Source organism: Phasianus colchicus, chromosome 1, assembly GCF_987193195.1.
Source record: "Phasianus colchicus chromosome 1, bPhaCol1.hap1.1, whole genome shotgun sequence".
NCBI classification, from domain to species: Eukaryota; Metazoa; Chordata; class Aves; order Galliformes; family Phasianidae; genus Phasianus; species Phasianus colchicus.
Genome location: NC_143436.1, coordinates 180,792,442 through 180,820,430, shown reverse-complemented (window position 1 = coordinate 180,820,430; position 27,989 = coordinate 180,792,442). Strand labels below are relative to the sequence as shown.

Here is a 27,989-nt window from a genome sequence, read left to right as displayed (position 1 = left end):
TTTTGTTCTCTCTTTAGGAATACGGAGCGCTTTATATTCAGGAATACAAGAAAAGCAGCAAAGTGGAGTCAAGTACATGCAGCAGCTTCATGGGCTTGAAGGATCATCTAGGGCGTGACTTAGGCCATCTTTATGTGGCGAGCACTGGCACACAAATAAATGCAATTGTACCTTGGTCAATGGCGGAGAAGCCGACGATGGATAAGGTTAATTCTAGGAAGGAGGATGTAGACAAGGAGGCATCTGAGGAGACTTCAGGAAGCTCCAGCTGTGACTCTGAAGAAGGCACAAATTCTGATAATGATTCAGAGAGACTGAATAATTCTGCATCAGAATCACATTTATTGCCTAAGACTCACCGACAGCTGTGCCGATCTCCTTGTTTAGAGCCTCATATACTAAAAAGAAATGAAATTTTGCAAGACTTTCGGATAGAAGAGGCTCAGACAGTACCGAAGGAAGTCGAAAAGCCCCCTGATGTGGTGAAAGAATATCAAACCAAACTGGAGTTTGCACTTAAGTTGGGTTACTCTGAAGAGCAGGTTCAACTTGTACTAAATAAACTTGGTACTGATGCTTTAATAAATGATATTTTGGGAGAACTTGTCAAACTTGGGAATAAAACTGAGACTGATCAGTCTGTAACTAATGCTAACACTAGTGTAATGCGTGAAACGTCTTCCATAGAGTCTCAGAGGTCAGAATCTCCGCTGCAGGAGGATGTGACAGAGGATGGTGACAACCTGAGGCCAGTAGTTATTGATGGCAGCAATGTTGCAATGAGGTATGTGACCGTGAAGCTTTTCACTTTTGTATTTCAGTGGAAACAGAATTACTCTGGTTCAAGCACTGATGTACTATTTAATTGCCTAAAACTGTGTGCAGGTTCTCTTGCAAGCATCATCTTCAACTAAACAGCATGCCAGTGTTGTAATCAGGTTAGTGGTCTGTAAGAGTTCAGTGTCAATCTCCCTGTGTAACCGCTATCAAATCTCTCCTTCCCATTGCCAGTCTAATACTTAATTAACTTTTGGTATACTTAGCAAATGTGTATTAGGCACCATTACTATGAGAAATCGTTGTATCCAGTTACATACAGAAGGGCAAAGCAAATGTAAGATTACAGAGCATTATAAAACAGTGACTTAGAAGAAAGTAGCTTGAGGGATACTTTTCCTTGACATGTTGTTCTATAAGTGGTTTATCTGTAAAATTTGACTGTTGATAATCAGATTTGGAGCTAAGTTTTACTGCTGTTAATAGCTGTGATTGTGCCTTTAGACTTTTCACTTACATACCTACAAATGGCACAGCTATCTAGAGCATTCAGCCATTCTGACTGCAGTAATATAGGTGCATAGCAATAAACGTGTCTGGGGAGAGACAGTAGGTTCATGCTTCCTCAGTGATGGAAGAGGATATAATGCAGAAGTGCTCAGAGATGGGGTTTTTTTGATCTGTATAAAAGATCAGTTGACTAACTGATGAGTAACAGATTGGTTAACTTGTAAGGATTGTCCAAGTATTAGCACCACAGGTTAAAAGGATGTTTTTAGTCTCCTAATGAACTATTAGCATAGTAATAAAGGTTCATGCAAGACACTTCTGGGCTGAAGACTTTTTTTTATTAACATTATTTTCTGCTCAATTGGATTACCTTTGAATGAGGTTTTTTTCAAATGAAATTTAAGTACAGCTCTTTAGAGCAGTGCAGTAGCTTTTATATATTTAAGTAAAAGTGGTTAGCCCATAAACTACAGTTAATGCTTCTTTCTAAATTGGGTGTTCCAATGAGTTTCTTTTACCTGATGTATCATTCAGCTTGAGTTGTGAGGGAGTTACATCCAGATGAACAAACACTATTTTGATGCTAAAATAGATTTGAATTGCATTTTACAGAAATACAAAACTTTTGTGCAAACTTAGCTAGTTAGCACAGCTCAGACATGATGGCTGAACTTTGGTGCAACATTTCCCACTAACTGTATCAAACAGGTTCCAGAAGTAGAATCACAGAGTAATAGAATATCCCTAGTTGGAAGGGATCGACAAGGGTCAAGTCCAACTCCTGAATCCACACAGGACCACCCAAAATTCGTAGAATCATAGAAATCATAGAAATGAAACCACGTTTCTGGGAGTGTTGTCCAAATGCTCACTGAAGTCCATCAACCTGGGGCTGTGACCAGTCCCCTGAGGAACCTGTTCCAGGGCCCAGCCACTTTCTGGTGAAGAGCCTTTTTCTAACACACAGCTTAACCCTCCTCCCTTGGATCTTGTCGGTGTCACCAGAGAGCTGTGATCCACACTGCCTCTCTGCTCTCCTCATGAAAAAGCTGTAGGCTGCCACAAGGCCTCCCCTCACTCTCCTCTTGGCTGAACTAACTAGGGCACCTCAGCTGTTCCTCACACATCTTGCCCATCTTGCCACACATCTAGACCCTTTGCCATCTTCATAGCCTTCCTTTGGATGCTCTCTAATAGTTTTATATCCTTCTTATATTGTGGTTTCCAGAATTGCATGCAGCATTTGAGGAGAGGCCGAGTAGCTTCTGTTCAGCCTCTTTTCCTTAACGTTTATTCAACTATTAGTGTAAGTAATTAGGTTATGACTTTCTATTCTCAATTACTTCCCTGAGCACCTATATAAAGAGGGCCAAGAGTGAATTTATTATATGCATGGTACAGGGCCTTAATGTATAGAAAGTGATAAGTAACTGTTTTAATCTATATCCAAGAATCCAATTGACAGGTCTTTATGTCTCTGTCACCAGCTGTAAATCATAGAATCACTGAGTTTGGAAGGAATCTCTTAGTCCAGTCACCCTGTACAGAGCTGTGTCAATTCAAGGCCATGTCCAGTTGAGTTTCAAACACTGAACTTGCTGAGGCTCCCATTGGCCCATTTCTCTACCCTTTTGAGTGGCAACATACCTATGTGGCATATTAGCCATTCCATCCAGTTTTGTGTCTTCTGTGGACTTGTTTCAGTGTGCACTCTGTCCCATCATCCAGGCCAATAGTGAAGACATTAAGCAAGGCTGGCCCCAGCATCAGTCCCTTGGGGTACACCGCTAGTGACTGGCCTCCAGGTGGACTTCATGTTACTGATCATAACCCTTTGGGTGCAGCAGTTCAGCCAGGTTTCAGTCTGCCTCTGTCAACTTACACCACTCATATTCCATTAGTTTATTGGTGAGGCTGCTATCAGAGGCAGTATCAAAAGCTTTATTTTTTAAACCTCAAAATAAACAGCATCCACAGCTTTTCTAATCCACTGAGACAAACATCTCATCATAGAAAGCTGTGAGATTGGTCAAGCATTATTTGCTCTTCATAGCTCCATTTGATTATCTCAATCACCTTCTTGTACTAAATATGTTTGGAAAAGCCTTTCAGGGAGATCTGCTCCATCACCTTTGCAGGGATTGAGGTGAGGCTGACCAGCATGAAATTGCCTGAACTATCCTTGTTTCTCTCCTTGATGATAGAAGCTCTCTTCCAGACCTCAGGAACATCCACATTCACTACAACCTTCCACAGGTTTCCAAGAATGGCCTTGTAATCAGCAAGCTCCCTCAGCACCCCTGAATGCATCCTGTTGGGGCCGAGTAGCTTAGGAGTGTTCAGTTGAAGCGTTCCTTAATCTCTGCTGAGGAAAAGTCTTCTTTGCTCCAGGCTGTTTCTTTGGTTTGGGGCCTGGGATTCCTGAAGGCAAATTTTACCAATAAAAACTGAGGCAAAGAAAGCATTGAGTACCTTCAGTGTTTACATATCCTTTGTGACCAGGTACCCTGTCTCTTCTCTCCAGGGCCATATCCCGTGGGATTCTTCTATACAGTGTAAAGTCCTCAAGTCCAAGGTTGTGATCCTGCTTTTTCCATTGCTCTTCCTTTTCAGAATCCTGAACTCAACCACTCAGTTCACTGCAGCCAAGGCTGCCCCTGACCTTCACACCCCTGATCAGTTCTTCCTTATTTGTAATTTTTAGATACAGCAAGGTTGTCATGTTGGATCCTCAGTCACCGGAGTCAAGAAGTTGTCATCAGTGAACTCTAGAAACTTCTTGGGCTGTTTGTGTGTTGCACTGTTGGCCAGCCAGATGATAAAAAACAGTTTTGCTCTGTTTTCGTTCAGCCAGATGACAAAGATATGTTTGCTCTGCTTTGTCAAGTGGATTACATCGTTAGCCAGAGATCAGTCCTTCGTTACAAAGGAGGCTCAGTGCTGTGTTTATAAAAGGCGCATCCCTGTTGTTGACGTCAGCTGTGCAACCAGTTGTTTACCTGCATGATAGCCTCTTCCTTTCAAGAAAATAGGCAATAGTAAGTAAGTTGAGCCTCCATGTGCAAAAGAAGAATGTTTGAAGCAGTGAGGAAGACACAGGAATTCACCCACAGTTCAGACAATCTTATTCAAATGTTCATACCTAAATGTCTGGGGTACTGTTACAAGAACTTAGTTCTATGACTTGGCACGGTCTTTTCTTTTTCTTTCCTCCTTGCCTTTCCAGGGTGTTGCCAACTACCCCACTTTGGAGCTGCTAACAGGAAAAGCAAAACCATAGCTAATCTTTGAAGAGAGATTTCTGAGAGCTTTCTCGTATGCTCTTGCTGGACTGGGTACACTGAGCTATATTCTTACCTCATGTTGTCATAAGACAAGTTCTTGATGCTGCCTTACCATAATAATTGATATCATTTACTGTAATTATTATTTTTAAAAAGAACTGCTAATTTTCTTTTAAAGGGATGAGACTGATTAGTGTGCACGTGTATCTAAATTTAAAATTGGAACTGAACAGTAGATGAGATAATCCCCTAGAGCAGCTGTAGAACTCATGATACACATTTAGCAGAACTGGGGTGAGATTGGACTGAGTGGTAGGGACCTGGGTTCTTTTATACTGTACCTGAGCAGTGACGTACGCTGTCATTGTAGAAAACTGGATATATCTAATCCTACTACAGAAGTATTCTTGCATGTAGTTGATGATACTGTAATGAAAAATGGTGGTTTAAAGCATTAGTCCACAAGGGTGAGAAAAGTATTTGTCCATTGACATAAAGATGCACTTGGTGCCTTATTTAGTGTGAACTACTAGACAAGTAACACATTTCCATCCGTAGTAGTTCTGTATCCCCATTTGAACTTTAAGCAAACCTACAATCCCCATTTGAACTTTAAGCAAACCTACACTTTCCATTTATGTAAGTGAAGAAGACAAAAGGTGATCTTTGCCCATCTAGCAAATACCGATCACCAGCTCTTCACCCCTGTGTCTGCTCTCTGTTCTTCAGTGTGTTCCCAGACCTGCTCTTTGTGCATCCCAGGCTGCCTCTTCTGAGCCTCAGCAGTCGAGAATGAGGGGGAGAAGGTCCTGTTCTTCCATGAGACAACAGAGACAAGGCTTTGAGGTTCTATTTTGCCTCTTCTTTACTTCTTTACTGCTGAGATTCAGAAAGTTCCTTCTGAAGAGAGAAATATGCTGCAGCACAGTCCTTTTTCTTTGCTTGTCTTTTTCAAGGATAAGGCTGGGACTCTGAAAATTGCCTGAAACTAGTTGCTGCTGTGGTACTTTTCTTTGCTGGAATCAAAGTCAAGCTTTTGCTAAGAAAAGTAAGGAGTGAGGAACAGAGTTGTTAGCTACAAAAACAACTGGAAATTTTTCTCTATGGTGTTCATGTGCTTCTGTCCCATTTTTATTAGCTTTGCTTGGCTGTTGTGGGTACCTTCACTTTCTTTGCTAACAGGAAGGAGAAGTTCAGTGCTTTAAGTAAACCTACATAAAACTTTCTGATGAAAACAGAGATAAGACAGTCTGAACTTTGCTGTGTTCACACTGACAGCAACATGAAGACAACATTGAATGGCAATTAATCAGAGGTTGTACTAGCTGAAAGGATTTTTTTCAAACAATTTCAGAATTACATCTGAAAAATAACTGAAATCTTGATCATATGTTGTCTGGGTTTGCTAGTGGAAATGCAGAATTTTGTTCTGAATAATCAGATTTGTCTTAAAAATTCACCCTTTGAATTCCAAGATTATGTAGGCTCTGAACTTCTGCTTGCCACTTTGGAAAAACTTTGACCTGTTTTGGAGGCATATCCTTGCTGAAGGACAGTGCAACCTGAGAAAACTATTGCACTTTTCTTTGGGAGAGAAAGATACTGACTTAGGGGACTTTCACTTAAGAAAGGAGCAGGTTTCCCGGAGAGGTGGTGGATGCCCTGTCCCTGGTGACACTCCAGGCTCTGAGCACCTGATGGAGCTGTGGATGTCCCTGTTCATGGAAGGGAGTTGGGTTAGGTGACATTTAAGGGTCTCTTGCAAATCAAATGATTCTATGATTCTATCAAAGGCATTTTGCAGTTTTCTTACAGCTTTCACTCCCAGCCATCTATCCAACTGGATGGTTTGGGTGCTCAGCAGGGGCAGAAAAGCTCATCCGTGTCTGGCAACTGTGGCAGCGCTGGTATTGCTCAAAAGGATGTGTGAGATACCCATAGGCAGGTATCAAGCATTAGGCATCTCCATTTAGGAATCTGAGCTTTGTCCATGTGTATTAGTCATGATGCAGGTCATCTGACCGTAGTAAAAGTTTTTCTGACACCAGTCTACTTATTTTTTCCACAGCTGGAAATGACTGCGCACTGTCAACCAAAGGATGATTTGAGTTGTCTCCTTTATGCCAGATGTAGTTTCCATCTAGCAATTAAACTGCAGACTTATTAAAATAATTGCACTAACAGTTTAGCCTCTTCTCAGAATGAGCTCAGTAGACACAAGAACATGGATGGATTCAGGCATCCATCTCACCAGTAGCCTAAAGCAGCGTTTTCTCCGTAGTCTGCTTCGTTTCTGAGATTACTTTGAGAAACCGCTCCAAGCAATAGATAAAAATATTTTTCCAACAAGTAATGATCATGTGGCTGGCAGCTTGTTACTGGCAGCTCTGAGTGCAACTTCTCTTTGCCCATTTTGAAGTCTGGCTGCAGCGTGCGTGACTCTGGTTCGATCAGACACCCGCGTGTCGGGCTGGTGGCAGCACTTCCATAGCCCTGTAGTGGCATTTTGTGTGGGGTTACAGTCTCCAGAGCTCCTTCAAAGACCTCAAACCATGGGGGTCATTTGTCACGCTCTAATGGAAAGAAAAACACATTTGGAAACTGTTCTGTCCACATCATATCGGCACCAAATTGCACAAATAAGGAGCAAATGCAGAACGGATAGAAGATCCGGGTTGCTGAGAAGTGCTTTGGGACAAATTATTGTGGGCAGGAATCTGGTGGAACTTCAAAGAGGTATCCTTTTAGAAAAGGTATGAGATTAGATACAAAACCAGTCTGCCAGCCTAATGAGACACTGAGCCAGGGTGGAAATGCTCATCTCCCTGTTATGGACTGCTTTCCTGCTGTTACATGATGGAAGAAAATAGTTTGGTAGTCCTCTAAGTTGTTCCTGTTTTTAGTCAATATGCTTTTACCTGCAAAGTATCTCATGTCCAGGTTTCACTTAGATAAAAGCCTGTGGATGAATTGCAACATTCATTAGTGTTGCCTTCAGCTCTGATGTCATTAGTGTGTGCGTATCCTGCAGCTTTCAATCTGAGAGCCAAATATTGGTTTGCATATTGCATGAGGACACACTGTTGTTAGCAGTCAGTGTTTTAGGAGCATACTTCACTCTTTTCAACGATTTAACCACTTGAAAATCGAATGTGGGGATAAATAAGGAAATGGGGAAGATAAAAATGATTTCATCAGGTCTCTTACCACTTCTCTACTAACTGCTAGCCTAAAAATGCTTGACTGGTTTTGTTCAGGAAGCATTCAGGATTGTACTGCTACTTTTTATCCTTTTAAAAGTGAAGCCACATCTATCAGGAGACCAAATATAACAAAAAAATCATTCATGAAGGGTATGAAATAGTAATAGATGCTTAAGAAACATCTCTATGTTCCTTTAACTTGAAGCAGTGGTTTACATGCAGTCAGCAGGCAGAACCAAAGCAGAACACACTGATTCGCCACCACTGTCATCCTTACTGCCCTAAGCCTCCATATGTAATATTTGGGAAGAGATTGGGAAAAAAAAAAAAGAAAGAAGTACAAATATTTCTCCTGTTCTTTACAACTAACCAGAAGGAAGAAAGGCAGAGGAAGAAGCGTGATTTCAGTCCTTTCATCATATGATGTATCATAAAGCTGATGAAGCACAAAGATTGTGAGAAGGAGAGCATCAAATCTGCATCACCACAAAATAAAAGAACAAATTTTAACCAGGTGTTTTTCAGAGTTTCTCACTAATAATTTAAATTGGACTTTGTATCTAATATTAGCATGGGCACGGATCAGAAAAGTGGCAGAAATAATGTGAAGATTTATGCAAACTTTAAATCTCACTCAGCAGTGCCTGAAAGTTTGTATGCATTGTAATATACTTCATGAGAGTTTAAGTGTATTCCAGATTGATGTTCTGAGTGGCAAGATTTTCATGTTTTGTGTTAGGCTGAGCTGCCTTTCCCTTGCTGTGCCTTGAGCAGTGTGGCTTGAATTCCAACTGGATGGAAAGCAACAGGAAAGAATTCTCATCTCTTTCAGGCCAGCATCTCATTCCAGAAATGATTTCTCACATTTATGGGAAAAAATGTACTGTTCAGACTGTTACTAAAACGCACTCTTACAAAACACTTGTTCTCTGTAAGGAGTGAAGCGTGGTTTTATCCACTGGAAACCAGAGAGATTGTTTAGAGTAATAACAGTACAGTGATTTCACTGGAATTTAGAAGCTGGAACAAACCCTTCCCGACTGTTTCAGAACGGATTGCAGTGTGTGCACATGGCCTGCCGATAGCGTGAGCGGTAACTTCTTGTATCAGCTCTGCAGGGCAGGCCTTACACCAGGAGGCGAGGCGTGCAGAGAGGAAACCTCGCGTCACCCAGCAGAAGTAACTGTCCCTGTGCCAGCTGAAACCCACAGACTTACAGTCTGCAGCAGCTGCAGTGTCTTAGTACAGAGTTTATGTTTCCAGATCCTGTCTCCGGAACTGCTGGAAAAGGAAATAATGCAATTACTTGGTTAAATCCACATAGTGGTAGTGGTCTTTTGGTTTTGTGGTTTTGTTTTTTCTCTCTTTTTCTTTTTTTTTTTTTTTTTTTTTGGTCTTTTGTGCGGAGTCTGTGACATCCACCACAGCCTCTGCTGAGGGCAGCGCTGTGTGAGATGTGTTAGCCACAACTCCTTGTCTTTCAATTCGTAGACTCATAAGAAGGGTAGAATCACAGCATGGCTTGGGTCGGACGGTCCTTAAAGCTCGACCACTTCCAACCCCCAGCTGTGTGCAGGGCTGCCACCCACCAGATCAGGTTGCCCAGGGCCCCATCCAACCTGGCCTTGTGTGCCTCCAGAGGTGCGTGCCACACCCTCTGCAGGCATTTAAAATCTAAACAGCTTCTGTTTTTTTTCTCACTACTACAGGGCTGTCTCATCCATTGCAGCATTATTCAGGCTCCCTCAGACTGTCAAGAAACGTGGCAGTGCAGCATGTTAGGGAGGTGGAAGCTGCAGGTACTTCAGAATGGTTCTGCCAAAGAGAAGCAGAAGTTTTTAAATAATTTTCTAGGGTTTGTATTTCCCTATAAACTCTCCTACTGGAAGATCTTTTAGGTGACTAGCTCTATTCATATTGTCCCTTTCACAAATCACTCCTTGGTGGTTGAATTCTCTTACCTTTCAAAAGCCAGATGAGGAGGTGTTCATACAGGACATGGCAAGCCAGTGATGCAAAAGCTAGTGGCTTGCTGTCACCCTGTGTGTCCCTTCTGCTATTAGCAGCTTGCTGTCATCCTGTGTATCCCCTCTGCTGTGCAGAGCTGTGGGCTTGGGAGGGACCTCGTGGAAATTGCTGATCTCCTCGTGTGCATGGGGACAGAACCTGGACCAGAGCCATCTGACTTGTACTTAGAAATGTCCACTGAGGAGATTCCAAATCATTTCTAGGCAGAATGTCCCATTAGTCAGTTAGAAAGCCTTTTCTAGATATTGCTTAACTGTTTCTCATGCACTTTGTGCTGACTTTGCCATCACTGCTCAGTGGGACTGCTGCGGGCTGAGCGGGGCTGGGAGCCAAGCACCCACCCAGCTGTTTGCTCACCGCCCCACAGCGGGACTGGGGAAGAACAGAGGAACAAGAGCAAGAAAACTCAAAATAAGGGCAGGGAAATTGCTTAGCAAGTAGAATTGCAGGCAAAAGGCTGGAAGCAGCTGTGTGCAGCATGAGGCAGCCCCAGCCCGTCCTCCCAAAGGCCACCTCTGCAGCCTCCCCAGGACCATGGGGGCCCAATGGCTGATAGTTGTGCTCTGTTTTAATTACATGCGATGTACTGAAGACAGTTTTGTTCCTCCATAGGCTTGTTTATCCTAAATTAACTGAATGCGCTTTCTTCAGCATTTCCCCATAGGTCTCGTTTTGCTTTCCTTTGGATTTTTTCCAGTTTTCCTGTGTATTTCATGTTCTGTGGTGCCTGAAATTGGATGTGGAAGTCAGACGAGGCGTCACCTACCTTTAGAAAATGAAATAATTGCATCTCTCACTTTACCTCAGACAGTTATTGCACAATGGGTGCTCTTCTTTTGTTTTGCTTGTGTCTGATCATATTCTGCTGAACTTGTGCCTCTCCATGGTTTTTTAATACACAATTAATTTCACCTTCCTAAGTGCAGTACTAAGCAAATTCTTAGTTTTCTCTTGTTGCTTTTAGACAGTGTCTCCAGTTTGCCTGAGCTGTGCTGTAGAGTGCCTGATTTTGGAATCCTTCTCCTCTGTCTGAGCTTGAGGGAAGCACTCCAGGCTCCTGCTGGGCTCTGCCACCATGCCCTCAGGGCTCATTATTTGTTGCCAGTATTTCCTAAGAAATTTGCACTTTTTCATGTCAGCATTTCAGCTGTCCCTTATCAAGTCTCTATTATGGCTGTTACATACCAGATTTTTGGTTGGGCTGTGAGGATTTTTAACACTGCTTATGTTTTTACTTACTCGCCAGTCTGCAAAGAGATGCTGACAACACTCTGCAGATACACTGTCCCTCTCCCATGCCATGCAATTGATGGCAGTGTTTGATCAAAGCTCAGACTGACCCCTGCTTGCCTTTAGAAACTCTGGAGCACGTGGATAATGTGACATTGGGTGGGAGATGTGTGCTTCACTGTGTTCCGTGTGAGGAAAGCAAAGTCATATAATAAGGAAATTTAATGTGTGTTTCAGCCATGGGAACAAAGAAGTCTTTTCCTGTCGAGGAATCAAATTGGCAGTAGATTGGTTTTTGGAGAGAGGCCACAAAGATGTTACCGTGTTCGTGCCAGCGTGGAGGAAAGAACAGTCCAGACCTGATGCCCTTATCACAGGTAAGCTCTGCTCTGCCTGCACTGGCTTGTGGGATGCTTTGTTCCATGTGAGTGCTACTGTGCGTGTGGCAAATTGTTAGAAATGTAAGACTGCAATAGGAGGTGTCTTTGGTGCACCAACTTCATTGCAGCCTTCAGGAAAGAAAGGGATGAAGTAGTGCCCTCTCCACATCTTCTTTCTCTGCTCGCCTTCTAAATTTTCCTTTAATGCTGCTCCTGATGTCTTCAGGAACGTAATTGCCATTTTTAAATCTGTTACGCCCGTGTAGCCTTGGCAGCAAAGAGGTTTGAAGGCTGTGATTCACGGAATGATCTTTCTTGTGGTGAGCAGAGTCTGCCAGCCTGCCCTGTCTGCAGTCACCTGCAGTGAGTCACTGCCCTGCGCTGGGGGCAAAGGGAATGATCCTGGCAGAGTGGAACAGTTCCCATTTGGAATATTACTGTAACGAGTGAGAAGGCTGCTGATTTTTTTTTTTCCTCACTTTGAATGTGTTTACCCTCCTAACAGTTTGATGTAGCTGCAGTTGTTTCTTTATCCAGCTTCTTGATTCCCTATGAAGGCTGGAGAGTTGTCCTCCTGCTGCTGTGAAGTTGAAACAGTGGAGAATCAGAGCTTTTTTTTGATTATTATTATTATTTTTTAACTTCTTAAACATGGCTGCCTTTAAAGAAAGGGAAGCTTATGAGTATAATAGAGATGGCTACTAAAAGAATATAGAAGCATGTTTTGATTTCCACATGCATTTCTGAATATCTAGAAAGATCTTTCCAGTGCTTCATTTCATTTGCTTGGTTGCTACTAGAACATACCATGTTAAGGCAAAAAATGGATTTGGAAAGGTATTGTTAGCCCTCATCACAGGTTGTGTGGGGTCTTTCCCTTGAAAGAGAACATACACTTAGGTAAACATTTGATATAGCCTATTGCAAAGGCAATAAAGAAAACCATAATCTGAGAAAGAAGATGGATTAACCTGTTTGAAGGCTTGAGCTGGTCTTGGTCTAGTCATTTCACTATATTAGTGTTTGAGGTATGAGAAGAGCATTGGCTAAGTAATAAGGATTTGACTACTTAGAGTTGAAATGTAGCATTTTCTAGAGCTGTGGCTAGGACTAGAATCCCAAAAAGGAGTTTTGAGAAAACAGAAATTCTTAGGGTTGACTATTTTTCTACCAGTGGAAAATGAATTTGCTGTGTTTCGTCAGGGAACTGGTAAATGAGAGGCAAATCAAAGAAGAGTCATAGAATCATGGATTCTTCTTTGTGTCTGCTGTGAAGCAGGAGTTCTTCAGCTTGCTTTCTGCTGCTTGCTGCCAGCCCGCAGAAGCACACTGACACTCCATTTCCAGAGATAAATCTGAAACATGTGAGCACCTGGAATTTTGTCAGTCTGAAATGACTGACGTGGGAATGGCTCTACACTGTCCATATTTGTGAGGAACTTCTTGGACTAAACAACAGCTGCATTTTTGTTATTACTACCTGCCATTTATCTAGACATGACAGATATTTTGTTCTTTCTTTCTTAATGGGGAAAAAAATTGCCATCCTTCAGACTCTTACATATCATTTGATCCATGGGGGGGAAAACAACTGCAGAAAGGCTGGACATCATTTTAATCTTGTGGCTTTTCTAGTAAGCAGATAATTTTGGCATGAAGGTATTTCTTATTTGCAATATTAATGCTGTATTTCTTCCTATTGGAGTCTTTTTTTTTTCTGTATGGAACATTTTCCATGTCAGGTTTCTTTCACTGCACAATAGTTATTTGAGATCTAAATCATTGTTAAGAGCCATGACTCATATACAGTGTATGTCTTCTGCAGTTTTAGGAGTTGCCTAGCTTTCTGTTGATTTTTCTTTCATAGCATTTTTCTTCCATAGCTTGTCTGCTGTGAGGAGAGTGATAGCCAGTAGAAGTGACCCAAGGTGGGGATGTCCCAGTGCTTAGCACTGTGATGCTGTGGCCAGACTCTTAGTCCAGGTTACCCTCTTTGGTATCCTGAGCTCATCTTTCAGAGCTCCTCAGGATGTAATTTGGTAACAAAATGACATCTTAAGCCTTCTTAGGAGATGTTTTAAGTTTGGGTAGAGCCTGAGTGTTTGTAAAGAATGCAGATTTTCTAATCCTTGTGGGTTAGTAGTCACTCCGTGTTTCAATTCGTTGTGGGTTTTGTTGTGTTCTTTTGACTATTGTCAGTTGGCTGCTGACACTAACTTTGAGTATCACACATCAGACACCTTCTGCTGTCTTTGGAGATCAAACAAATACATTTTCATTTTATTTCTTCCTTAAATTTTGATTCTTTTTCTTTGTAGATCAAGAAATCCTGCGTAAATTAGAGAAAGAGAAGATTCTTGTATTCACACCGTCCCGCCGAGTGCAAGGGAGAAGGGTGGTGTGCTACGATGACCGATTTATAGTGAAGTTGGCCTTTGAGTCAGATGGCATCATTGTTTCTAATGATAACTACAGGGATCTAGCAAATGAAAAGCCTGAGTGGAAGAAGTTCATAGATGAACGCTTGCTAATGTATTCGTTTGTTAATGACAAGTAAGTCATTTTTTCCTTATATGTGCCTCTAAAATAACTGAGGAAAGGACAGTTTGAAGATTCATATGAATTTGTTATCTTCCACCAAAATCATTAAGTACATGTAAGAAAACAAAAGGAATAGTTAGTCATGTATTTGGCATTGTGATTAAAAGTACTTGAACTCTGCTTCTTTGCTTATTTTATAAACAATATAAGCAATATTTTAATATCTTTTCATTGTAAAATTGTTTGCCTCTTCTAGTGTATACCAATGTGTATGCTATATTTTATGTGTGCTACAGTGTCATACTTAAATTCTCTTGGTGTACTGAGCCAGCAGTTTTGAGAACCTGTGGCTCCAAAACCATGAAGTCGTAGAGCAGCCCAGGTTGGGATGGACCCACTTACAGTTACTACTGGGGGCTTTTTGTTGTGGGATAGGCAGTGCTGCAGCAGAAAGTTGATCTTGTGCAGCTGTGGTACAGTGACATCAAAAGATTCAAGAAAACAGCTCTCAGAATACCCAAATGTAAAGATGTTAGGATGGCAGGTTGTAGCGTCATGAGGTTCTTGTTTATTGCAGGAGGAATGTGAAAAGGCATTTGCTTCTGTAATACTTTTTTTTGTTGCTTTATAGATTTATGCCTCCTGATGATCCTCTTGGCCGCCATGGCCCAAGTCTGGATAATTTTCTTAGGAAGAAGCCTATTGTGCCAGAGCATAAGAAGCAGCCGTGTCCATATGGTAATTTGATTTTCGACTCATCAGCTTTCTGTACCGCTGGAACCAGTGACTCAGCCCCTACTTTATTTTAGTGCTGCCAGAATTAAAACTTTTAGATGGAGGTTTTTACATTATTGTCTTAGCCTGAGAATGTTTAAAATGATGAGCACTGGAGTTATTGCAGGCTGAAGGGTTTTTTTTAATGTGCTGGTTAAAGAACATTTCTATCTACCAGTTGAACTAAAGGAGCAACTTCATCAGTCTTTGGTAGAGAGAGATTTAAAACAACACCTGGATTCTTCAGGCTCTGGAAAGCTATTTTGGAATGGACTTTTGGCCAGATAATGGATTGAGCTTCCTCAGGTTTAGCTGCTGGCCATCTTAACTGAGCTGAATGTCTACTGCTTTTATGGCTCCATAACATTCACATTAAGTTTCTCACCTGTATATCTTCTTAGCCTGCATACACACTGGTGACATGTTCAGCTCAAAATGTGTCTGGTAGTGTTGGTCTGCATTCTGAAGCAGGTGCTGCAGAGCACTACCACTGCCTCTTTTACCCACAGTACAAGAAAGGAGATCTTAAATCTCACCCTGCATTACACAAAACCATTTGCAAGATCTTCATAGAATCATAGAACCAGAGAGTGGTTTGGGTTGGAAGGGACCTTAAAGATCATCTGGTTCCAACCCCCTGCTATAGGTGAGGACACCTACTATGCATTACTGAAAGCCCTGTCCAGCCTGGCCTTGAACACTGGGCATAGAGCATACATAGCTTCTCTGAGCAACCTGCTCCAGTGCCTCACTGGTCATACAGTGAAGCATGTCTTCCTAACATCTAACCAAAGTCTACCCTCTTTCAATTTAAAGCTGTTATCCCTTGTCCTGTCACTGCATGTCCTTGTAAAAAGTCCTTCCCCAGACATCTTGTAGGCTCCTTTAGGTACTGGATGGCTGCTATAAGGTTCCCTGGAGTCTTCTCCAGGCTGAATAGCTCCAACTCTCTCAATACGTCTTCATAGGAGAGGTGCCCTCTGATCGGTCTTTCAAGTTGTGAGTAAAACTTTAAATGAGAAGCATTTCATGGAAATGTTTAACAATTAAGACCTTTTGTTTCTTGTTTTTTCTTGCTGATGTTTTTTTAAATCTCATTATGTTTGTCTTAACAGGGAAGAAATGTACCTATGGACACAAATGCAAATACTATCATCCAGAAAGGGGAAATCAGCCTCAGCGATCTGTAGCTGATGAACTTCGTGCCATGTCTAGAAGTACAGTTGCCAAAACTACGAGTGAAGGAGGTCTGGTAAAAAGCAATAGTGTTCCCTGTAGCACTAAGAATGATGGCACTTCTGAGCTTAAGCGTGCCACTCCGAAGAGGCAATCGGATCCTAGTATAAGGACTCAAGTCTATCAAGACTTGGAGGAAAAGCTTCCCACCAAAAACAAATTAGAAACCAGGTCTGTACCTTCGTTAGTTAGTATACCAACTGCCTCTGCTGCAAAACCCCAAAGTACTGCACCTTTAACCAACGGCCTTCCATCTGGAGTTCATTTTCCACCTCAGGATCAAAGACCACAGGGACAGTATCCTACAGTGATGATGGCAACCAAAAATCACGGAACACCAATGCCTTACGACCAGTATCCAAAATGCGAATCTCCAGTGGATGTAGGGTATTACTCTATGCTGAATGCATATTCAAGTCTGAGTATATCTGGTCCACGCAGTCCTGAAAGGCGCTTCTCCTTGGACACAGATTACAGGATTAGCTCTGTAGCTTCTGACTGCAGTAGTGAAGGGAGCGTTAGTTGTGGCAGCAGTGATTCCTATGTGGGTTACAGCGATCGCTCCTACATGAGCTCTCCTGACCCACAGCTGGAGGAGAACTTGAAGTGCCAACATATGCACCCGCATGGCCGCCTTAACTCTCAGCCATTCCTACAGAGCTACCACGAGCCTCTCACACGAGTGCAAAGTTATAGTCACGAAGAACCAAAGCATCACCACAAACCTCCAATTCCGTATATGGCTGTGCATTTCCAGCATCCAACCATCGGTGCTCGTTCTAGTTGTCCAAATGACTACTCTGCGTCTCAGAGTTCGTCGCACTCAAAGACCATGCACATGGGGAGAGCCCTTGTGTCCACGAGGATAGATAGCATTTCAGACTCACGTTTATACGACAGTTCTCCGTTGAGACACAGAAAGCCTTTTGCTGGCCAAGATGGGCTTGGAAGCTGGGACAGGCAGGGCTATGGGATGGATGCCTACGGCTACCGTCAGACCTACTCTCTGCCCAGTAACCCCACACAGCCGTGTTACGAGCAGTTTGCCTTCCAAAGCTTACCGGAGCAGCAGGACCAGACATGGCGTGTGCCGTACTGTGGAATCCCTCAAGACCCCCCGAGGCACCAAGACACCAGGGAGAAGGTGTACATCAACCTGTGCAACATCTTCCCCCCCGATCTTGTGAGGATTGTCATGAAAAAGAACCCTCACGTGACAGACGCTCAGCAGCTCGCCGCAGCCATCTTAGTGGAGAAATCTCAGCTAGGTTATTGAGATGATGCATCTTTGTGGTGTCCAGTAGTTTTCAGCTCAGCTCTAACGCTGAGGGAGGTTTGCTACAATAGCATTTGGGATCTCCTTCTCAGCAAGGAGGTTATATAGTAATCCATTTATGTGAAATACTGTAATACGGAGTCTGTATGTATAGCCCCATGCATCGGAGTACCTGATATGTTTTGTGTTCTAGTTTGAAAATTTTTTAAAGGCTATTTTCATGTCTGGAGAAAGCTCCAGTTTAAATTAATATATAGAGATATATATATACAAAAATCTGTGGTCTCTGGTTATAATCTTTGGTGCATCAGGGGTTTATATGCAGCACTTTCTATCCTTGTTACATGTTGTTGCGATTTTGGGATTTGTTTTTTAACTTGCTGGATGTTCATCCTGCACGGTGTTAAAACAACCTGCAGAGAGAGGATTTTGCTACTTCAGCACACAATTTTCAAGCCAAGTTTTTGAACTTTTTACAACACCGTGTTTGTTTGTTTATTTGTTTGTGGGCTTTTTTGTGTGTGTGCTATGATTATTTATAGGAAACAAAGATTTACTACAGCACTGACTTTATTTTTTAAACAGATAATTGAGTTACCACGAACGGTGAGATGGGTAACCTTATATTAGTAATTTATAGCATGGCACTTTTCATTGCTTCCTTTGTTTTGTTTAAGTAGTTACACGTTCTGTTGATGCAGTTGATCGGTAAGATCAAATGCAATCAGAGGAAAAATACTTTTTTTTTTTTCTTCTTTTTTTTTTACTAATTTATGGCTAAGGTGAAAGCCTTATTGCTTGGTTTTCAAAGGTGCTGAGAATTTGCAGCCCCCTTTGAGCCCAGCAGAAGCTGCCAACACTGGGTACCTCCAAGAAACAGGCCGCCTTGCTGCCATCCCCACTGCTGTTCCTGGTCAGTAGAAAGGGGCCTGACTTCCTAGGGTTCTGTTTAGATGTTTCATGTGTTTTTCTTTGTATTGCTGCACAAGTGTACCGGATAAAATACGCTTTTCATAAAATATTTACCTGTTTTTAAATGAATTTAATTATCTCAATGCAAGTTTTGTATTTAAGACACTGTTTGATTTTACTTGTTATTTATCAAGGCTGGCCTGGAAAGGGTTTGTGTGTTGAGGATATGCAACCTTTATTAACTGCACTATGGTGACGATATTGTAGCTCAAAAGAATAAGTTAAACTTTTTGTCTTTCTGTTGCGGATGGGAGGGAGGGCTGGGGAGAGAAGGGGCTGTGTGTGTTCCTGGCGTTAGCTCCTGGCCTGCTGCGTCGCGGGGGCCAATTCTTGCCACAGGTAGTGTAGTCTTAGCAACAGACCGAGTGAGTCTGCTCTAGTACTAGTAAGGGATATTTCTGGTTTTAAGTCATGGGTTTTACTAGCACCTCTAAGCTTTTATATATATATACACATCTATATATATAAAATAGAAATAGATTTTGCAATTGATGTCGGTTGTACTTACATGACATAGTCAGTTGCCTACAGTTTTAGGTTTCCATCCATTGTAACGTTTTTTCAGTGTTAACGAACCACTAGTTTACACTATTACTGCTGGCCATTTTGGTACACTTGCTGGAATGTAAAGGCCCTGAAGAACCAGAAAGTACCTTTTACTGTTGATACAAATTGTATCTTTTTAACTGAGAACTATTTTGATTTGTAGATTTAGTAGAAACACAAACGTATGACTACAGGCTTTTGGGCAACATTTTATCTCTTATTGAAAAATTAGAGATTTCAGACGTAGAATAGATTTAGGCGAGTAAAAATAGTTATTTGTTCAGGTGTCTGTCTCAATTTCACACATTTAAAAAAAAGAAAGAAAATAAACTAAAGAAACTATTGGCATCTTCTTCCTCCTAAAATCTTCATAGTGTGAACTCACTAAAATAAAGGTAAAATGCTGCCTGAAAATGATGTCCAAGCACCTTTGAATACGAAGACATTTTCACTACTCGTGTGACACTGTGTGTTGCAGAGAGTAGGATTTGGGTATACGGTAAATGCTTCTAAAGAGCATTGTGCTTATAGACATATCCAATAATCTGAACCGTGTTCAGCAAACTATTTCAGGAAGTAGTGCTCCAGGTGGCTCTTACTGCTGATTTGGTGTGGGATCTGCATTTGCCTGTCCGTGGGACGGCGCAGGAGCTGTCTGTCCGGCTGTAGCCTTCTCCTCGCTTTGGTTGGTGACTGTCTGCAGGGCGTTGCTGGAGCGTAGGGGCTGACGTAGTGCTGATGCTGAGGTTTGGAGAGGTCGGTGCGTCTCATCTGGGTTGTACACCTAAGATTTTTTTGAATGGAATTACACTTCGATACTACACCATAGTGTAGATGCAGCTGTTTTAACAATGCAGCTATTATACCTGTGTTTTTAATGAGTTTCTACGTTTATTTATTATGTAGGGATTCGCTTCTGCCAAGAGCTGAATTCCTTGAACACAAACAGGAATGTGTGTTTGTAGTAGAGGCATTTCATCTCCCCTATCCCATGAACATCAGAACACCCTGTGCTGTGTGAACACCCTCTGGCCTCCAGGCTTCACATCGTACTGCTGAAGCCAACAGGAGACACGTTGTGGTGCCCGGATCTTGGTGACTGGTGTCGATGCCTCCACAGATGTTAATGCAGCACTGAACCCCTGTGAGTGTGTTGGTTGGTAGAAAATTCCCATTGTACGTTCTGTGCTTGGTGCCGAAGCACTAAAAACACTTTGAAAGTGTAAGAACAGGAGTTATGTGGTGATTGTTGATGTTGTGCAATGATGTGCTGGTTCCCTTTAGACGCTGTTACGTTGGGTAAACAAAATGAGTGGTGGACAAACCACCTGTTTCTTCCTTTGTTGTGGTTGTGAGTATTGGAGGAAAAGGGGGAAACCGATCTGCACAGGGAGCAGTACCAGCAGTGTGTGGGGAGGAGTGGTACTGGGCAGGTGGTGCTTCTGTCAGCGGAATTGCACTGACGCAAATAGCTGAACTTAAATGGTAAGGGGTATCTTGTCAGTATTGTCTTCACTGCAAGCGCTGCAGTTACAGAGGAGAACAAAGCACCTTCAGGTTAGCCCCGTCCCACCACTTCCCTTCTCTCGGCATCGAGAGCCATTGGGGTGCTTCGCAGAAGCTGTGTGTGCAAGCAGGACCCGAGCCATGAGAGCTCCCTTGTAACAGTGTGCAGATAGACCGTGCTTGGGTGCACATCGACGTCACGCGTCTGCACCGCTGTTCTCTATACAAGGGGTGTTGTCAGTACTTAGAGTTCTTAAATGCATCCTGTGGGCACCTGACTTTGAGCTCAGGGTGCCCAGGATGTGACAGTATTAATTGCTACGATGTCTTTTTACAAACACCTTTAAATGTTTCTTTTTTCAATACCTTACCCTCGCTTGCCAACTACTGCTAATGCACTGGAGGTAAGACCACGTCCCTGCAGGAGCCCTGTTTTCTCTGCTATGTCTGAACTATAACTCGGTCCTCTGCTGCAAAACTGCTGTGGGGAGAGCCAGAAGCGTGCTGCGTGCATGCAGCACCCCAGAAAGGAGAGCCAGCCTGGTGACACCCGCGGCCTTTGGACTCTTGTTGAATTGTCCCATCTTCTGCTGGGAAAGTGGCAGCGAATGGGGAACGCTCCTCCAAAGTACCAAACCTGCCTGTGCACACAGAGTACCTCACACGGCCCGGGCAGCACGGCAGGGCGATGGGTGTGGGACGGGACTGGGCTGCTGCTGCTGGGTGCAGCGTGGTACGATGCTTTCCTGCTGTCTGGAGCATTTAGAAAATACCCAACTGACTTTGCATTGCTACTGAAAATTTAAAATACTGTGCAATTAAAGAGACCGTTTTTTTTAATAAAAAGTAATGTAGAAATTATTTATTTTGATTTACAGTGTGACTCTTGCTAATTTATTCCTTGCTTTATAAGGCCACGAAGGAGTGTATCTTTTATTTAGTGTAGGAGCTTAAGCTGCTGAAATGAAGATAACAACAGATTAAAGCTTAAAACGAAATCCTGTGGCCTTGTTTTGTTGTTTTTTATTGTTTGTTTGTTTTTATAAAAGGGCTGAGGTTTTATAAGCATGAAATCATGCATTTTATACGCTCTGTAAATTATCAAGGGGTACGATTTAAGAATTTTCTTTGAATTTTAGTATATAAGTGCACACTGTTTAGACTAACCGTGTAACCGGTGTTAAAATCATCTGTGTGGGGTGGTTGTTGGTTGTTCCAGCTAACCTCATGGTGGGGAACGAGAGGTACATTCAGATTTCATGTGTGGACGTTCCATAGCACATTGCCCATAGTCACGGGTATCTTAAGGCTTCATCAGGAGCTGGTATCTCGTAGCCTGATCCCATGTGCAGTGTCTCTACACGTGTGGATCGTACTGCTGTGTGTGTGCTGGGGTTTGCTTGGTTACAAGGCAGTGAGATACATGGGAGCTGTCTGTAAAGGCACTGTTGAGTACGTTGAGTTGTTAATAGTTAGGAGCATGCTGTAAATCATTTTCCACCTTCCATTTCCAGGTCTTAAAAGTTTGGCGTAACTTATGCTTGAACTGATTGTTACTCTGTTTGTCATTGCGCCTCAAAAGGGGAAATGACAGCAATAGTTCTCTTCCCCTCTCAGATCTAATAGCCACATGAGGAGCTGGAAGCATGCAGAAACCAAATCTATTCATTGGTATTTCAGCACATTCATCCTCACTGTTTCACTGGTGTAACAGTCTACGCCTTCTAAAGGCAAACCTCTGTTTTGGTAGGATGAATTATTTTGTTGTTCTTCAGCGAAGTCTGATTTAAAAGGTTAGGTTGGCTGGTTGGTTGTTTTTTATTTATATGAACAACACTCTTAATCATACTGGTATTTAAGAAATGTTGTGCCAGCGCATTATGGAACATCGTGCAAGGAAACAGAAACACAGCTACGGCAGCAATAATTGCATTCAGTAGTTCCTTTTCCCTCATCATCTCTGTGCTTGTACTGAGTAGGTGAAGTTTTCTACAATTCTAAAGGCAGTTCTGGCAAAGCCATTAGTTAAGAGTCGTGTCGGGACTAATCAGTAAAGCAATTGTCAAATGCTCTTCGTTCCTTCACTGGTTGTTCTGTGTCATTTCTGTCATGTGACTACTCGCATCTTAAAGCCACCATCTAAACCATTCCAAAAACATGTATCTGGATTCTGCTTTTAGAGAGAAAAAAAAATAATAATAAAGATTCGTTTTCCTCACTGATGGGCTGTTTTGTTTCATACACACATTTTGAGAGCAGCATCAATGGCAGCAGAGCATACAGCAGCTCCGTGTCCTGACCAGCACAGCACAACCCATTGAGTCAATTCACCCAACTGTGCCACAACTGAGAGGTTCAAACACATGCAGTGATTACAGAGCGTAAATTCATTTTTAAAGCAGTAAATCATATTTAATGGGCTTTTTTCAGTCCTTTCTCTTGGTGAGAGGGCTGGAGCTCTGGACACACAGCCGTGGCAGTCATTGGTAGCTGAATCTGGATCAAGACTGCACACCAGCAGAGCTGCTCTGCCCTCAAGTATTGCTACACATCTATTTATCTTTAAGTGCATCACTCCAGCAGTTTATCTGAGAATTTTGCAAAGTTATTTGATGAATGCAAAGGTACAACAGAAGCTGTGGAAGCAGACTGTTGAGCACACGTAGTGCTGTGGAAAGTTGTGCAGAATTGCACTGCTGGGCTGGGGTTGACCTGCTGGGTTTGGGTGCCCTGTCAGCCCTGTAGCCAGGAGTGAGGCTGAGAATGGTGCAAATGGGGTGGGTGGTTGGCCTGCAAACCAACCTAGCGTTGCCCTTAAGCAGCTGTGCCCAATGACAATTCCCTTGATACACTGCACAGCCATTTGCATTGGCTGCACCCTGGCTGAGCACGCTGTGTGGGTTTGCCTCCTTTGGGCAATGGGAGATGCTGGAGTGAAGCTGGAATGTCAGGGCCCAGCAGATGGGTCAGGCAGGATGGCAGGGGCTCACTCCCACAGGGATTTGCCTATTTGCATCCTTCAAGGTAAGCGTGGGAAGCCTACCACAAAGAACTCGTTATCAGGCTAAAAACACATCTTGTGATGTCTTTAAAAAGAGCCTGTCCGGGATCCCAGCAGCTCTCAATGGCCACAGTGGTGTTATGCTGGAGTTGAAGGGCCGCCATGCTGGAGCTGAAGGCCCAAAAGCAGACAGCCTGCAACATCCCTGTAGCTCTTGTAGTACCACACAAGTGTTGCTGTACGGCCGCACCCAAGCACAGGGAAGCACCACGGGGCAGAAATGGCAATGACTGTGTCAACTGATGGATCACTTCCCACCCCTATGGCAGCCCCGGGCCCATAGCCACCCCCAGGAGGGAGTTGCTGCCCCAGGGGCTGAGGGCTGCCAGAGCCAGGCGGTGCCGCCATCGGCCCTTCTTCCCCTCCCCTCACAGCTGAGTGTGCCAAGAGCAGCAGGTGGGTACAAAGGAAATTAAACGCCGCTATTAATTTACATGAACCAGTGAAGCGTGGGCAACAGGAGCAGGAGACAAGGAGATGGTGATCAGCGTTAGCAGCAGGTTTTTATGTGGACCAGACTCACATTACAGAGATCCCCCGATTGCGGGGCTGACCTGGGGCTGCTGCTGCCTTCTGGTGACCTGATATGCCCAGGAGGGAGAGCTGTGCTGGGCTGGGGCCAGAGCTGTGCAGGGCACCCAGCCTTCCTGTGCCACACAAAGGCCGTGGGATTCAATTCATATTTCTTAAATACACACCTGGATTTACATTCTATTTTGCTCATTTCAGAAGCAATCTTTTTTCCCCTTTGCCCTGGGCTTGCCCCATTTTGCAGAGTGACTATTGCCCGCTGGGGCCAGGCCTCTGCTCAGCCCTCCACCAGAGTCCTCCCACTGTGAGGCAGGTTAGTTAGTTAGAACAGAATCTCAGAATCATTCAGATTGGAAAAGACCACTAAGAAGATCCAGTCCAACCCCAACCCATCCCCACCATGCCCACTGACCACATCCCTCAGCATCACATCTTTACATTTCTTGAATCCCTCCAGGGACGGTGACTCACTCCCACCTCCCTGGGCAGCCTTTGCCACTGCCCCACCACTCTTCCTGAGAAGAAAGTTCCCCTCACACCCAACCTGAAGTTAGCAGCCAAAGCTGGGACACACAGGACACAGTCTAGTGCTGTGCTTGGAGCCTTTTTGGAATTGCTTCAGAGAAAGGATAACGTCAGCATGATAAAAATGGAAAGCATAAGCATGGCACAACATGCAGAGAAGCAGGATCATTACCCTACTAGAAGCCTTCATTGGGATTTTATTGAAACATAACTTGGCCATCCCATCCTTCTGCCACTGAGGACAGTCAGTGGGATAACAGCACCTGGTACCTGCCGGTGCATGTGAATGAGGGAAAGCAAAGCAGCACCAGACATGTAGTCACACACACGGAGAAGCCAAGTAACACGTGTGTGTACGTAAAGTTATGTTATTACCCTGCCTGATGCAAGCAGTGAGGAGCTGAGCTCTGAAACCTGGGCACTGCTGAGTGAACACAGGGAAGGGAAGTCCTGTTCTGAGCTAAAGGTCACGCTGCTTCCCGCCCTGGGAGCAGGCCAAGCTCCCCTATGTTGGATGCCTGTGGGTCTGCATCTCCCGCCTTCCCTCCCTCGTTGTACAACACCCAGCAGGCAGCACGCAGCTCCACTGCACAGACATAGCAGCAGACCTGCATTGATAGTAACCTCCTGCCTGCTATCCCAGCAATAACAAAGCCCTTTCCAAGGTGAAATCCTCCCTGCTCACCCCTATGGTCAACCTCCTATGGTCTTCACCAGAGGCAGTTTTTACCCTGTGCAGTCCAAAGATATATGATGACATAATCACTTCTCCCCCCCACCCCCACCCCAAATTCAAGCTGCTAAAACACACTGCCTTGTGCAATTCCTTCTCTGCAGCACAGTAGCACATTCACTAATGAACCTGAACACTGACAACAAAACCAATAAAACACTGTGGGCAGCAGAGATCAGCAAAGGCAACGCAGCAGTAAATAAAGCTCTCAAGAGCATTTTGCAGATGTATTTGCATGAAAGTGCCTCATTACCTCTCATGGTTAGAAATGAAGTAAACAAGCTCTCCGAGAAGGCTAATTTCAGGTGCAGTCACCTGAAGTCAGGCACTCCCAAGTCTGGTGAGTGGCAAAATGGACAGACAGCAGAGCAGAGCTACAGCAGAGCAGAGCTACAGCAAGCACAGCCCAGGCACCAAGGCAGCACCCAGGCTCAGCAGCAGCCTTGAGGACCACCACAGCATCTCCCTCTTTCAGCAGTTTTGGCCAAAGATTTCAGACACATGTATATAGTATCTACGGGCTCACATTTAAGTGCTGTGATGATCCATCCACGCAAATCTCAGCCTGAGTAGCCAGCATGTGTGACAGCAATGTGACCAACACAGAAGTTTTCGGGGTTTGCTATTCCCAATAATTCAGGTGTCCATCCACTCAAGTCCCCTTATTTACCAGTTCCCATCTCCTCCTTCAGGAACAATGTATTCTTTGTGATACCTGATCACGGTGTTCATAGACAGTAACTCGGTTACAGGTGGGTACCACAAACAAAAGTTCTCTGAGAAATGAAATCGGTACCGTCTGACCATTAGTAAGACTGATCATCAAATGAATAGTGATTCTTCAGATTAACATTAAAACCCATTTATTCAGGCTTTTGTGCAGGGTGCACAATTCATTGCAGTTACGTATACACAGTATGCACGTTCTAATAGCATACAAAAGGCAGATAGCAACAGGTTCTTACACTGGAAACGTATGTACAGACATAGCAAATCGGTAGTTTTACATTAAAAAATACCTGACAGTATTCCTGCATCATCGAGGCTATTAGAAATGGTGTAGAAAACCAATAAAACTTGGAAAGTATCTACCCTCATTTCGCTCTACCCAGGCTGGATATGGTCAGGCTTCCCACACAGTGGTCAAAGCCTTCAAGTTCCCCAACGCTTGGCAGGGTCACATCACCGCTCACTCTAACACGTTCCATCACATGTTAAAGATTCATACATCAGTATTAGCTCCTGTTTTACGGGGGAAAACAACTTAAGTACTTTTAAGAGCTCATTTTCTCCCAGGAAAAGACAACAAAGGAAAGATTTCTAGAGAGCATGAGAGAACCAAACATGAATGAGATGTTGGAACAGTGCTTCCCGGTCCGTCCCGAAAAGTCTTTGTGGACCAGGCAGCACCTAAGGTAAAGTGCTGAAAACTGTCCAGATTTAGAGGCGCAACAGCAGGCCTTGGCTGACCCCAGGTCTTCTGTTGATCTCTACCTCGTTCCTATCCTAAGGGCTGCAAGAGATCGTACTTTTGTAACCTGCACAGAAAGACACAGAGAAATCAAGCAGATTTAGCAAAGATAGAAGCAAAAGCAAGAAATAGAATTAGCAACATCAACAGAGCCCTGTCCACTCTCTGTAACTGCTCTGAATTAGCACATTCCCACATTCTGTGTCTGAATGGATTTTGTTTCAAAGATGTGAGCAGAACGAGGGAGCGTCAGCAAAGAAGGACTGAGGAAAGGTGTTGTTCCTGTAGCCAAGTCCCCTGCAGGAACATGGAGAGCCTGACTTTACTGAATTTCAGCACGAAAACCAGGCCCAACTTTGTTCAACAATCACATGTCAATTTTTTATATGTACCAGTAGAGCCTTAATAGCAAACGTTCCCATTACCACTACGTACCCTAACACCCAGGCGGGGCAGTTCCACAACATTAGCTCACTAACACAGACAGCACATCACAGCTGTGACGACGATAGGTCCGTGTTAGAACTGCTTCCACGGGTGGCTGAAACTGGGTTTGCTTTGCATGAACACAAGTCTGCAGAACGTTCAGTCACAGCCACAACTACTTCAGCCAGCCCTCCGCACACCCGCGCAGCTGCTGCTTGCTGTGTGAGCTCTGTGGCAAATGGCTTTGCAGGAGGATGAAAACAAACAGGGAGGTAAACCTCAGTTTTATACCAAGGGCAAAACTGAATAGTACTCCCTCTGCACACTGTAATATTTTAAGCTGTGTTTTTAAATGCTGTTAGCTTTGAAAAGCTTCATTTTTAAACCTATTCAAGATCAAAATTCATACAAAAAATACAGAACTTGCATACTTCAGCACAGTACAGCCCTGAGAAGGCCCGATGCCATGTACTCTATTATAATCTTCAGTTTCATCATCATATATGTACATTTAAACACATATAAATACATAAATTACCAAGTTCAGATAGGTGTATGTACTATTCCCTACAGTACTGTTCCTACCAAAAATAGTTCCATCCATTAGTTGATAGCAAAGCGAGGGGCAGCATCCCAGGCACAGCACAGCTTGGTACCACGGCTGGGGAAGAACACAGCCATTTCAGTCAATGGAATAGAGACAGCAGAACTACTGACAGAAAACATGACTGTATAAAGAAACACGCGGCGCTCTCTTCTCTGAGAGTAAGACAAGGTGGGAAGCAGGAACCAGTTTGGAAACTGGAAGAAATGTATATGAAGCCAGCTGCATCATATAGAAGTCACTCTTCGAAAGGATTGCCTTTTCATAGTCCACTATTAAAGTGAATGGTCAGGTAGATTTTTTAACCCTTGCACACCTGTCATTACATTCTAAAATCATGGGCTGAAGAGCCACTGGGTGACTCCTCAAAGGTAT

General features: G+C 43.5%; 1 protein-coding gene across 7 annotated transcripts in view; it reads left to right on the top strand.

Moving 5' to 3' along the window:
* Window positions 1-22,482, top strand: part of ZC3H12C (zinc finger CCCH-type containing 12C) — a 41,029-nt gene extending 18,547 nt beyond the window's left edge. For all 7 annotated transcript variants that reach the window (XM_031606172.2, XM_090133882.1, XM_090133880.1 and 4 more), the window contains exons 2-6: window positions 18-784; window positions 11,270-11,409; window positions 13,731-13,965; window positions 14,585-14,691; window positions 15,843-22,482. In XM_031606172.2, coding sequence (XP_031462032.2) covers window positions 18-784; window positions 11,270-11,409; window positions 13,731-13,965; window positions 14,585-14,691; window positions 15,843-17,239 — 2,646 coding nt within the window. In that variant the 3' untranslated portion in view covers window positions 17,240-22,482. The remainder of the gene's footprint in view (window positions 1-17; window positions 785-11,269; window positions 11,410-13,730; window positions 13,966-14,584; window positions 14,692-15,842) is intronic.
* Window positions 22,483-27,989: the final 5,507 nt, after the last annotated feature.